The sequence below is a fragment of the Actinia tenebrosa genome, unplaced genomic scaffold (assembly GCF_029948245.1).
Source record: "Actinia tenebrosa isolate PJP-AT-01 unplaced genomic scaffold, QUT_ActTen_1.0 PGA_scaffold12__29_contigs__length_12842862, whole genome shotgun sequence".
Classification (NCBI taxonomy): Eukaryota; Metazoa; Cnidaria; class Anthozoa; order Actiniaria; family Actiniidae; genus Actinia; species Actinia tenebrosa.
The window spans coordinates 11,821,456-11,834,024 of NW_028292572.1; the positions used below are offsets into that span (position 1 = coordinate 11,821,456).

At 34.5% G+C, this 12,569-nt stretch overlaps 1 protein-coding gene across 2 annotated transcripts; it reads left to right on the forward strand.

Moving 5' to 3' along the window:
* The first annotated feature begins 894 nt into the window (after positions 1–894).
* On the forward strand, positions 895–12,564 carry LOC116299605 (E3 ubiquitin-protein ligase Mdm2). 2 transcript variants are annotated; one of them, XM_031708279.2, is made up of 9 exons: positions 895–1,052; positions 1,408–1,482; positions 4,196–4,332; positions 5,513–5,568; positions 5,695–5,757; positions 6,554–6,751; positions 7,530–7,616; positions 7,738–7,936; positions 8,236–12,564. In XM_031708279.2, the coding sequence occupies exons 1-9, from the start codon at positions 990–992 to the stop codon at positions 8,927–8,929; spliced, it is 1,572 nt and encodes a 523-aa protein (XP_031564139.1). In that variant the 5' UTR covers positions 895–989; the 3' UTR covers positions 8,930–12,564. The 2 variants fall into 2 exon arrangements, with proteins under 2 accessions (XP_031564139.1, XP_031564140.1); XM_031708280.2 differs by lacking the exon at positions 4,196–4,332 and having other exon boundaries at positions 1,035–1,052.
* Positions 12,565–12,569: the final 5 nt, after the last annotated feature.

Sequence of the window (12,569 nt, forward strand, 5' to 3'; positions counted from 1 at the left end):
AATATGATTGAGCCAAAACGCGGAGATGAGACTCGTCACATTCAAGCCAGACTTTAGAAACATCTTTCTTATATATTGCTTTTATTTGACCTTTTGGAAATGTGACCAGTAGCCCACGCGATTAAATAAAAGAATAACCTTTCCACGTGCATAGACACACTTCTCTAATCAACACATGTGCCAAGACAAGAGCCTGTTGAAATACTATCCTTGAGGTTACCGACCCCATCTTATTTTCTTTGATAGTAAACAGTCTTTTTCAATAGAGCTATCGGATTACTTGGGCTTACATAAGTCAACCCAAACCCATTATGTTACACATATTTGTGTAGCTATACACGCTCAAGATATAGATTTTAAAACTTTTGACTTAAAAAATACATAATAGGATATACTATTATTTAAAAAGTGGATAGGTCTAGAATTGAGGGGTACAGTATATATTGGCGGGAATATTTTGATATTTTAAGGTCAATCTTTATGCACACAAGAGGGGTTCATTGACTGCATGAGGTCCTGCTAATTCAGCAAAATGCGCGGGAAATAACGTAACCTTCTCAAACATTCTTGACATGTACCAGGTGGAAAACAGCCAATCAGAAGCAGCCTTTCGTGATCTCTGAACGTGTACGGACAAGTCTGAATGAAAGCTGTACTAACTAAAGAGAATTTATCTTTCTATCCATCACAAATTTTATTTATTTATTCTACTTATTTCCAATGATTTGCCCTAATAATTATTCTCATATTAAAATAAGTATATTTGCATAAATTTTGAGGCCTAAGGTTAAGAAATAAAGAATTTGAATTTGTATTAAAGGTGATTTTTTTTGACATGTTAGTTGATCATGAGTTATTTTCTCCTTATTGTTTTGAACTCAATACTATGGCTGACTTGCGGTTCTTGTTGTTTTTAGGGAAAACCAGAGGAACGGTGAAGGGCTAGAAACATGTGCCAAAGTCAGGGTTGAATATGGGCAAGAAGGAATATGGAATTCAAAGAAGGGGCTTGCAATATCGTTGAAAAACCAAAGAGATACGCAACTGGTCTGGTAAGTGTAAAGACAGTTCACAAGGACGCGAAGTTAAATCTCAATGAGATAAAATTACCAAGATGGCTGTATAACAACCGATAATATTACAGCAACGCCGGTTGAACCTTTCAAACCAGCTCCAAAATGCTAACCTCAGCTCAATACTGCGCTTTTTCAAATACTTCTTGAACTATAGCTGTTTTTGAAATTATTTTTACTTCTCTGGTTGCTAATAAAGGCCTGTTGTCAACTATTTAACTTAGTAGATATTTTTTGTTTATTTAAAAAGGGTCTAGTTAAGTTAATAAATTTGGTTTGCTGGTTATTTATGAGGTTATTTTTATTTATATTTATTAACAAAATTGTTTTCTAGGTTCGTCCTCGTCCTGAGTTAAAGGTTTTGTTAGAAAAAGTCGGAGCAACTGCCCCAGTTTACACAAAATATGAGGTAAATTAAACCTTATAAAACCCTTAACTTAAAAATATCTTTCTGTCATATCTTGTTTAAAGAAAAAAAAGAAGAAAGATCTATTATTAACGATTATTTGTTTTTTAATACATTTTTTCTTTCTTTTAATTTAATATTGACATTAAGTTCCTGTTAGCTTCGATTCCCTTTCGATTCTACTTGCATGTGTCAACCAGTTGAACTGCAAGATTGCTGTTTTCTTTTTCTATATTTTCTTTTCATTGTTTATGGCTCTTACGCTGTCTTATCACCCCCAAGCTACTGTGTCCATTGTTAGTTTTTTCAAACAACATTAGAGGTCATTTTCCCACGAGTGCTGCAAAACAGATTCGAATTTCAGTCCCTCCAACATGGCCTATCTCTCGACGCCTCTATCATATTACGACAAAAGATTCTACAATTTGTTTTGTAAGATTACAAAAAAAGACATCCAAGAACCCTCTACATCGTTCGATATCATGATAACTCAACCATGTTATTGCCTATTCTATTAAATTATCATGAATCAAAGCAAAATAGTCATGAAAAAAGGTTTAATTCTTTTCGTCAAATATGCAAAAAAGTACGAAAATATTCATTTAGAGTTTGAGATCGTTTTGACCCAAGCCTGATCTTGAATTCTTCCATAGTGGCTGAGTTTTTCATGATCAAAATCGTTCGGTGATTGAAGTTCTCTACGCTTGAGTAAGCTAATCTTTTTTGTTGGAGTAAGAACGTATTTAAGGCACTTCTATTTGTGAATATTTTAGTTGTAAATCGTTGTGTAAGATACATCAAATGTTGCTTAGAAAGGGTTTTTGTACAAGGAAGAGGCTGTGATAGGTTGATTCAGGTGATCAGAAGAGTTCAAACATGACTGTCTAAATCTGAGCATGTTTAGACTTGTATGCTTGCACGCCCAGGCATATTGCCTACTTATTTTGATATCCCACAGAATATTAGTCAAGCACTGTGAATAGCCTTTAATGGCCTTGGCTTTACTCTTCCATACTATTAGGGAGTGGTTTGTTTTTGCTTGCATATCTCGATGCAAATGTTATTCCAGTTGCATATCTTATCATTATATTCTTACCCTTCGTAATGTCAGTCATAATCTTTATTCCATACAAAATTATTTTGTGAAAAATATTTTCAAATTTTCGTAGATCTTTACAGAGATTAAAGATAACCAATTGATGCCATGAATATATATGTACATTAGGCAAAAATTAGTTTGGTATTATATATGCCACACATTGCTATTTACATTATATCCAATACCAGTATCCTGGAAATTAATTTATCTGTTGCATGAACAGACCAAAAACCTCGTTACTACAGATATTGACTCCAGTCCCAAAAAAGATTATAATTTGTTGAAAATGCATAATTTTGTACTTAGCTGATATTTCAAGATATTTCTATGAATTAAATTTCTGAACTAAGATATTGAGTCTGCATTAGTTTATATTTTTATTCCAATATATTTGTATTTTTAACTCATGTTATTTTGCAGTTATCATGTTTATTCAGACTATGAGGACTACTTGTCTAGTATCATTTATTTTGACATTCATTTTTGCGATACCCAGACTAACATCACTTGAGTACAGGTCTCTTCATAGTGTTTTATTCCCCTTTAAGGTCATGTGGATAAATTCATCATATATCTCTTTGCATTTAATATCATGTATTACTATTGCCGTTTATCCCTCAATAACCTTACTAAAGCTATGGATTAATGTTTTTAATCTACTTCAAATGTAATAGGTCACTGAACATGAAGTACAAGTCCCTGTTGACATTACAATGCAAGTCATGCATGTTTGAAAACTTGCTTGTGCAAAAGAGAGATCTGTTATAACATGATTCTAAAATGACTAGAGCTCAGCCATTAGGTGGTGACGATAATTCTCGCAACACTTAAGATAACTATCAAATATTCAAATACATGTGCTTCATGTCAGAACAAGCATCAAGTAGCAGGATGTATTTTATTTTATATGAAATATTTTATATTAAAGACTAATTTCCTACTTCTCCAGAACAACAACCCAGTTTTTTTAGGTTTTTTTTAATCTGACTAATTCATGTGATAAAAATTTCCATAGCAAACACATGCACATCAAAAATGGTTGTCAATATTTGAAAATGGTTTTGTCTTTTTATAATGCATAAGTACTTATAAGGTGCATGTCTTTATATCGTTAACAATACTTGCGCAAGTCATTTTGCAGTTCAAGAAAACATCCATGCCATTTCAAAATTATGATAACTTTTTATAATTATGATTGAGAAAGTATGCCCATTTAGAATGTAGTAATTCTGAACCCTCTTGGTTGGTTAAGTAAGGATATTTTTTAGAAATTCATGATATTCCCTCCCAGGGATTGCATGACTGTGATTCCCAGTCACACGCGACCAACTTGACCTTCAAACTAACAAAAAATTGAGTTTTGGTTGGACATCAATCAAAAGACTTTCTCTAAAATGTCACAGGTTCTGACTCCGAATTTCAGCCCTTAACCGCAAAGCTATCAGTATTGAATAACCTGATCTTGAAGACAATCAAATCGTAGTCTTAGCTTTGCAGTCAAGCCTTTGAAATTTGGAGTCTGAATCCAGTGACATTTTAAAGAAAATATATCCAGAGCGAGAAATTCACACTACCTTGAAATGATTGCTCGTAATCTTAGTTTGTCTTTATCTATAGGTAATAGAACATTTGAAGGAATATATCAATGATAAAAAGCTTGTTGACCCTAACAACCCAATGAAAATCAAATGCGAGGATGATGACATTTTAGAAAAGGTTTTTGGATGCAAGGAATTTTTCACAGAGAATGTTTGGTAAGCTCTTTATTGTAATTATTTTATTTTATTTTATTTTCTTCAAACTTTCAGTATTTTCCTATTCATTCAGGAGTTGACAGTACTGTGACTAGTTTTCACCAACCCTATCTTATATACGTATATACAGTAACAGTTATTACTGGGTTGCCTGTGGCAGCACAATCATAAAATACCTTTAGTTTTTTTTTAGTCTCCTTTTCTCGAAATGTGCATTCTTATGCAAGAGTACCCATATTTGGATTTGAATGACGTGTTCGTAGATTCTGGGCTCATAGATTGGCTTAGCAGCTGAAGATGTAATTCTGGGCTTTAGAAGTAATACAATTGAGCAGTAAAAGAAGATTTCTAGGATCGTGATTCAGATATTTATTTTTATTGATACAGCTACTCAGTTGGCAGTATTCTGGCTTCAAGTGCTTGGATTAGTAGAGCCTAAATGAAAATACAGCTTTTAGTTTTTAGTTAAGGCATGACATGAATATATCGTTACATACTATGCGGTAATAGAGCTGGTATCTTTGGCCTTACTTTTCGTTAAGTTTTGAATCCTTTTATTAACTGAGTTTCATTCCACTTCACTGGTTTGGATATTTAAAAAAACTATATTTGAAGAATATATTCCATAATGGAGAGATCAAGAACTTCAAAACACTTAGCGGGAAAAAAACCCCATTTAAACACATTTTCTTAATGAATTTAGAGTTCCTGAAATAAATATATTTATGTCATCAGTCGTGATGAGTCTTAGTCAGGTCAAAGTCAGTTCAAGATTCTTGTGTAATTCAAGTATGAGAGTATATTAAAACTTAGTGGTATTAGTAACCCAAGGTTAGTTAGTTAGTTAATGGAAGGTTTAAAAATATATACACCTAAAATGTTCCAAAGTACCCCCTCCTCCCAAATAGCAGTACATAAAAAAGATTAGGTGTTAAATGAGCTCCAGCATACTCGCACATTAGGCAACCCAGTGCACGCTCCAAGAGCATCTTGTTCTAAATAACATCCACAGGATTGTACAACTTACCTTTACAATTACATGTATAAGTAAATGTTTACATATGAACGTCAATTAAGGCACAGCCATGACATTTCACAGGCACATGTTCATGAAAGCTTTGCATTTGTTGAAAGTGGAAACGCTTTGATTGATGTTTGCAAAAATGTCTTTTCTTTCCAGTGAATTGCTACATCATAATCTAGAATCAGTGAGTGATACTTCAGATGGAGAACTAGGTAATATGTTATACCAGTGATATTTTAGAGATGATTTGATAATCTATATTCTTCTATCAGTAATTAGTTTTTGGCTACTTGAAAAAATGAAACAGCTAATTGTTTAAAAAATTTGTTTTGTTTTAGGAATAATATCACTTGAAAACACCAAAGAGCAAAATAACAAACGGAAAAGAGCAAATTTAACAGGTATCACTCATTTACCACTGATTTCATAGTTACACCTCTTCACCAGACACAAGTCTAGACTTCTAAGCTGCTATGCTTCTAAGCTTCTTTCATCAATCATAAGTATCAAACATACCGAATGCAGCTTCTTTGATGTCTGAAAACCAAATGCAAAACGTGAGACAGGGACATAGTAATGAAATTGATGGCATCAAACATAACGAATGCAGCTTCTTTGATGTCTTAAAACCAAATGCAAAACGCGAGACAGGGACATAGTAATGATATTGATGGTATAGGTAAATGCTGTGTAAAATCTAACATGTGGATCTAACCATAAGTTATTGTGTTTTAAGTTAACCATAAAATGTTCCTGCGCATGAGGCCATCACACTATCTGACCAAACCCTTCAATAGACCTATCCCAAATTCGCTTGACTGGTCATGAAACAATGGTTTCAAGTTGAGGTTGAACTTGATGAATAAAAGAATCAAGTTCAATAAAAGAATCAAGTTCAATCTCTTTTCAAACTATTGTATCTATTACTGGTTTTCAAAGCCCCAATCTTTGGTGAATTTAACAAGAAAAAAACTGTCCTTTTTTTACAAGGGAAGCACTAGTTGCTGACAAACCTGTGGCCCTTGTTTCATGATCAAATTTGAATTTATAAGTTGATTTTTGCGGAGCGAGGAAAAACTGAGAACCCAGAGAAAAACCCTCCAAGCACAGGAGTGAACAAACTAGAAACTCTACTCACATACGAAACCGAGCCCAGTGTTTTGTTTTGCTCACACATTTTATTAATGTACTTTCTAGATGTGAGCAGTAGTAGTGGTGCTGGAAGCCCCCTTAATGTACCATTTGGTATTGGGTTTATCAGAAAAGGTAGCTTTGAAAGTAACGATGACTATTCTGATGGATCCAGGAGAAGTTCTTACTCCAGGAAGCCTGGATATGAAACCCCAGCCACTGCTGTGGTCAGTGATTCAGAAGATGAGATTGTTTTTACAAATGGTAAGTGTTATTTTGGTTTGAACTTTCAAAGTGATTCCCTTCCTTTGTCTCATTTTATTGATATCCTAAAACAACCTCTTGGTCAACCAAAGTCAAGGCATGGCTGACTCACAGATTGAACCCTGAAACGACCTCTGGGCTGATCTTAGTCAGGACACGGCTAACTTGCAGATCGAGCCCTGAAACAACCTCTGGGCAGATCTAAGTCAGGGCATGGCTAACTCACAGATTGAACCCTGAAACAACCTCTGGGCTGATCTAAGTCAAGGCATGGCTAACTCACAGATTGAACCCTGAAACAACCTCTGGGCTGATCTAAGTCAGGGCATGGCTAACTCACAGATTGAACCCTGAAACAACCTCTGGGCTGATCTTAAGTCAGGGCATGGCTAACTTACAGATTGAACCCTGAAACAACCTCTGGTCTGATCAAAGTCAGGGCATGGCTAACTCACAGATTGAACCCTGAAACAACCTCTGAGCTGTTCTAAGTCAGGGCATGGCTGACTCACGGATTGAACCCTGAAACAACCTCTGGGCTGTTCTAAGTCAGGGCATGGCTGACTCACAGATTGAACCCTGAAACAACCTCTGGGCTGATCTAAGTCAGGGCATGGCTAACTCACAGATTGAACCCTGAAACAACCTCTGGGATGATCTAAGTCAGGGCATGGCTAACTCACAGATTGAACCCTGAAACAACCTCTGGGCTGATCTCAGTCAGGGCATGGCAGCATAGCTAAATATAGTTGAGAGCAAGTTTGATCAATATTTTCAGACATAACAGACTTGGACACATTTTCTGTGGAGTATGAACCTCCAGAAACAAGTGACGAAGAAAAAGATGAAGATGATTCAGATGAAGGTTAGAAAATATAATGTCAGTCAGTCTCCAATGTTTTGAACCCCAACCCCTTGGCTGATCTAAGTCAGGTTACAAATTTGAATTAATAGCATACTGAATTAACAAAATGTTTCAATTTTAGAACCTGCAATAATAATATCATCAGATGACAGTGACGAGGACCCTGGTGCCGATGGTGGGGATGAATTTGATAATGAGGAAAATAGTGACAGTGAAGACTCATGGGAATGTTTGGAGTGTTGGACCATGAACCATCCAATGACAACCAAATGCTATAAGTGTTGGAAAGAAAGAAGCTTTGCACTGCAACAGTTCGTTAGGTAATATATAAAATTTATGTTTGCATTTTGTATTTCTTGAGATAAATATCACTTGCTTTGTGTGATTTTTTTGCTTTTGGCATTTTTTATTCCTTAATTATTTTAGAGACCACTATCCCTCATTTTCTATTTGACATAATTTTGTTCAAATAACGTAACCACAACTATAAATTTGCATTCAACTTAGTGAATGAAAAGAGCCACTCTTCATCAATTTATCAAAAAAGATCTCTCAAAATGTAGAGCTGTGGATCAAGGAAGCAAAGTATGCTATCTCATATACTTACCTCTTATTTTAGGACTGTCTCAGCTCCTGTTGCATCCAATAATATCAGTATTCCAGTAATTCCTGTTATTCCAAGTCTTCAGCGGTGTAAAACAGATTTCCCATGTGTTCAAATCGACTCTGTCATCAATGCTGAAAAACAATCTCATCTCTCTGCTTCGCCAAGTTCTGCTACTGAATCATTAACTTTTCTAGCTGACAAAAAGATGCAAGTTTCTCTTTCTCGCTCTTCAAGCAGTTGTTCTAGTACTACACAGACTTCTTGTGACAGTGGTGTCTGTGTGTCCTCTTGTGAGACAGACACAGAGAAGACAATCTCTGTCAGTGTGATAAATAACCAACATGAAAAGTTGGATCAACAAGAACATTTAGATTCTAATGCTATATGTCTTGGTGCTAAGAAAGGAGATTCTTCCTCTGCTTTTAGTACGTATTCTAATCTGGTAATACCTGGAGCTACAACTTCTTTGCTTTCTTCTGATTTGCCTCCTGTCGCTGTGCCCTCCATGTCCTCTACCGAAAAAAATGCTACAGAACAACCGCTGTGTGTGATTTGTACAACTGCACCAAGGAATGCCAGCATTATACATGGTCGTTCTGGTCATCAGGTTTGTTGTATCACATGTGCTGAAAAGCTAAAGGCAGCTAAGAAAAAATGTCCCGTTTGTCGCAGAAAAATTCACTATGTCATTAAGAACTTTCTGTAGTTTTTTCTTTCTTATCGCTTACCTTGAAATTGTTTTTCAATAATGTCAGTTTATTTACATTTACCTAGTTTCACCACACATACACATCATCATAAGTTGTTTACAAGAGGCACAGTTACTTATATAAAGGATCAAAAAATGAGAAGAGTTAAAATACAAGGAAATTTCTCTTCTTTTTTTTTTCTTTCAATTTTATTTATTTTTCCAAACTATATAACTGCTTTCTTTTAATGAATTTAATGAATCCAATGATTCTTGTGGATCACTTTGTGTAGTTTGCTAACTTGTTGACTTTCAGCCTGTTTCAAGTTTCTGCGACCTAACTGACTAAAGATGTCTGGTGTTTGGACTCTGTCAATTTGCAACCATGAACCATCCAATGACCACCAAATTTGCAACAGGCTGTTTGCCTTCTAATCATGAGAGATAAATATTCCCACAAATCGAAAGGCTAGAGTACAAACACTAAAAGTGTGCAACACTTTGCACTGTTTAATAGTAAATAGTGCTAATTAAGCAATAGAAAACAATAGGATTAGCATAATTTAGCAGTATTTAGTGGTATTTATGTTACACACTTACTGTATAGTGTTTGTGCTCTATTACCTATGGGAAAATGGTTGTTGAGTAATGGGAATAATTATTATTTGAGATCAGAATGACTTTGTACATTTTATTGTCTGAAGCCAAAATACCAGACATCTGGAGTTGGTTAGGTTACAGGAGCATGGACAAATGCATTCCTGTGTGTTTGATTCCTTGGCATCTGTGTGAGTGTGTGTGCATCAATTTGATTATTAATGGTTTAATGATGAATATATATTTGTAATATAGTTTTAATAGCAATAATATAGTAACAATCAGTAGGTTGCACCCTATACTAACACTGTATGTACATGTAATCTAATCAGCGGTGCACAGCGGTGCCTTTATTCCCCATACTGTGTGCATTGGCATGTATGCATGTGTTGCAAATCCAAGATGTTGTCCATTTCATCCCCTAAAACAGTCCCACAATGCACTGCAATGCCAACGTGACCCAGTTATTCCTTAACTTTGGAATAACTAATTAGAGTACATTATAGGTGGTGACAGCTTTGAGCTCTGTGCTGTAATAATCTTGTTGCATGGGACCGTGTATCCATGCTTTGACTAGCATCTTTGTAAAGTTGTAGCACAACAACTTTTGAGCTGTGACACTAAGTAGACTGGTCACAAATTTGATTATACTTGCTGACTAGCATAAGTTATTGACTCAACATGTTAACCATTGTTTAAACCTTGCAAACACCTACTGCTCAGTACCCAACCCTTATTTAACAGCCACCTGACTATTCTTTGAGGGTAACCCCCATCTGACTTTAGTGATTGATTTGCTACTAACCAGTATTCTCTATACCTGTAGCTTATGAATACGATACCTTTATGAAATTTTCCTCTCAATAGGTAGCATTATTCTTGAATAATATTGAACTAGGAAGATAAATTTACAATTTTTTTATAACATAGATATCTATATATGTATTTATTTACTATAGTATAATCATTGTTATTAAAGTCCTAAGAGTCTGTAGACATGTAGACAATGTTGGGTCAAATACAATATACTCTGGAATGGAAACCATAAATTAATTTAAATGCTTGGGATCGAGCATCATGAATCATCCAATTAAGGTATTCAACAATCCACTTTGTACTTGCCATTAACCATTTTGAGATGGTGGGCTAGATTGGGTTCAAACATCTTTTGTTATACGAAGATTTACCCAATCTAGACCAGAATGCATCTTGTTTAACAAACTTCAAAAAAGGCCTATTGTATCTTGGGTATCCATACCAGAGTGCATTATTTGTACCCCAATGTAGTGGGTCATTATTTAAATCTACCTCACAACAGCATCAATACCAAAGTTAATAATCTATTATATTATTATTATTATTATTCATTATATTTGTTAACATTACTTAATTGAATATTAATGTTTTAAAATATTCTTTGTTTATATTAAATTGTGAGTCATTGCTTATAGCAATACTTGTACTTACTCTAATGATATAGATATACTCATGTAGTTTGTTAAGTAGGAGAAAGAAAGCTGATAGTCATGTCAGCCATTTTGGATGGTCAACAATAGGAGACTATTGTTTGATTGTGCAATGTGGTTGAATGCATGTGATCGTATCAACAAGACAAAACACAATCATATTTACTTTTCTATTTTATATAATCTTAGTTAAATATAACAGCTTTTCTGTGCTCTGTTCAGTAATAAAGCATGCAGGAAGTGATGTAAGAATGAATGCTTTTGGTGCTTCCTAATAGGATAGAAGGATAGAGCTAAATAGAAAGAAATATTGTAGTTTTATCAGCCATGAGAGCAAGATAATTCCGATGATGCTATCCTGAATGCACAACACACTTTCTTTATTTTTTTAAAGTGAATATATCTTTTGTAAGGAAGGAATTTTTCATTTTATGTATGTGTTAGTTCTTGTAGTGAGATAAATAGATGTTGTTTGGATTGAATAATGTGATCGTAATATTGAGCATTTACTGCTAGGGGTTTTCTGTGGGAAAAAATCATCAAAATTAGCATGTATCACAATATCATTATTATTAAAGATTTATGATTTTAAAGAAAACATAAAATTTATAAGATATGCCTTTATAAGGCTTTGAAGTAAACCCATCATTCAGTTGGGTCTGTATCATGCTATATAATAAGGAACCTTATGTTTCTGTATTCTTTGTATTTAGGGTGTAGTTTTGTGCTGGTAAATAGATTGGCTTCCTGTGGCGAAATAAAATCCTAACCACAATTTTGATTCAACCAACATTAAAAACCTCCGTGAAAAATTTCTTCAAGATACCACAGGAACCCTAACTATGTGTAATGACCATGCATAACGCCTTGTTCTATTCTAGGTTGTATTGTTATTCCAAAATAGGAATTTCGAATAGGATCTACAGTTGAACCTGTTTTAGATTAGATCGGTTTAGTGTTGTTGAACCAATACTCAAGAAAGCGTGTCAAGACCCAGGTTGTCTGGGCCCTGCTGCACACGCAAAAAATCGCTTTAAGACTGACTCCTTGCGAATGACGTCATTTTGAAATGATGACGTGATTGAGGTCATGTAATTTTGATATCATGACGTCATTTTTAAGAAGGGGGCAATTTTGTTTTATTTGTTGAGCGTAGATTGTCCCGTCAACATATTCTGTTCACAATTAACCCGATTTCAGATCCATTCGTTAAACTTTATTTATTTTCTGTCTTGCATGCTTTTTTGTTTTTAGCAATTTCTGTTTCTACTTTTGTTTAGTGTTTTACGTTGTTAGACATAAATATAAGCTATCTAAATTTGCATGAAAAGACTTTTCTTGTCGTTTTCCTCTTTACTGGAGGATGAGACAGGTTCAGACAGAAGTTATACATTAATGACATATGGAATGGTCGTAGATTAGTTTAGCATTGAACAGTAGGGGTTTTATATCTCTATTTTTGAAATATTCAGTTTTATGTATTTTATAGAATATTTTTGCTGTTTATGAGGTAGATTTGAATATTGAGTAACGGAGCGATTTGTGAAAATGTAATGAAATGAAATTACCAATAAACTGATTTTCTATCTAGTCAT

Excerpts from the sequence above, each read along its gene's own strand:
- LOC116299605 (XM_031708279.2), top strand. The coding sequence starts at position 990 with ATGGAATTCAAAGAAGGGGCTTGCAATATCGTTGAAAAACCAAAGAGA. Across the intron at positions 4,333-5,512 it reads TTTTTCACAGAGAATGTTTG|TGAATTGCTACATCATAATC; the intron begins GTAAGCTCTTTA and ends TTTTCTTTCCAG. Across the intron at positions 5,758-6,553 it reads GAAAAGAGCAAATTTAACAG|ATGTGAGCAGTAGTAGTGGT; the intron begins GTATCACTCATT and ends TGTACTTTCTAG.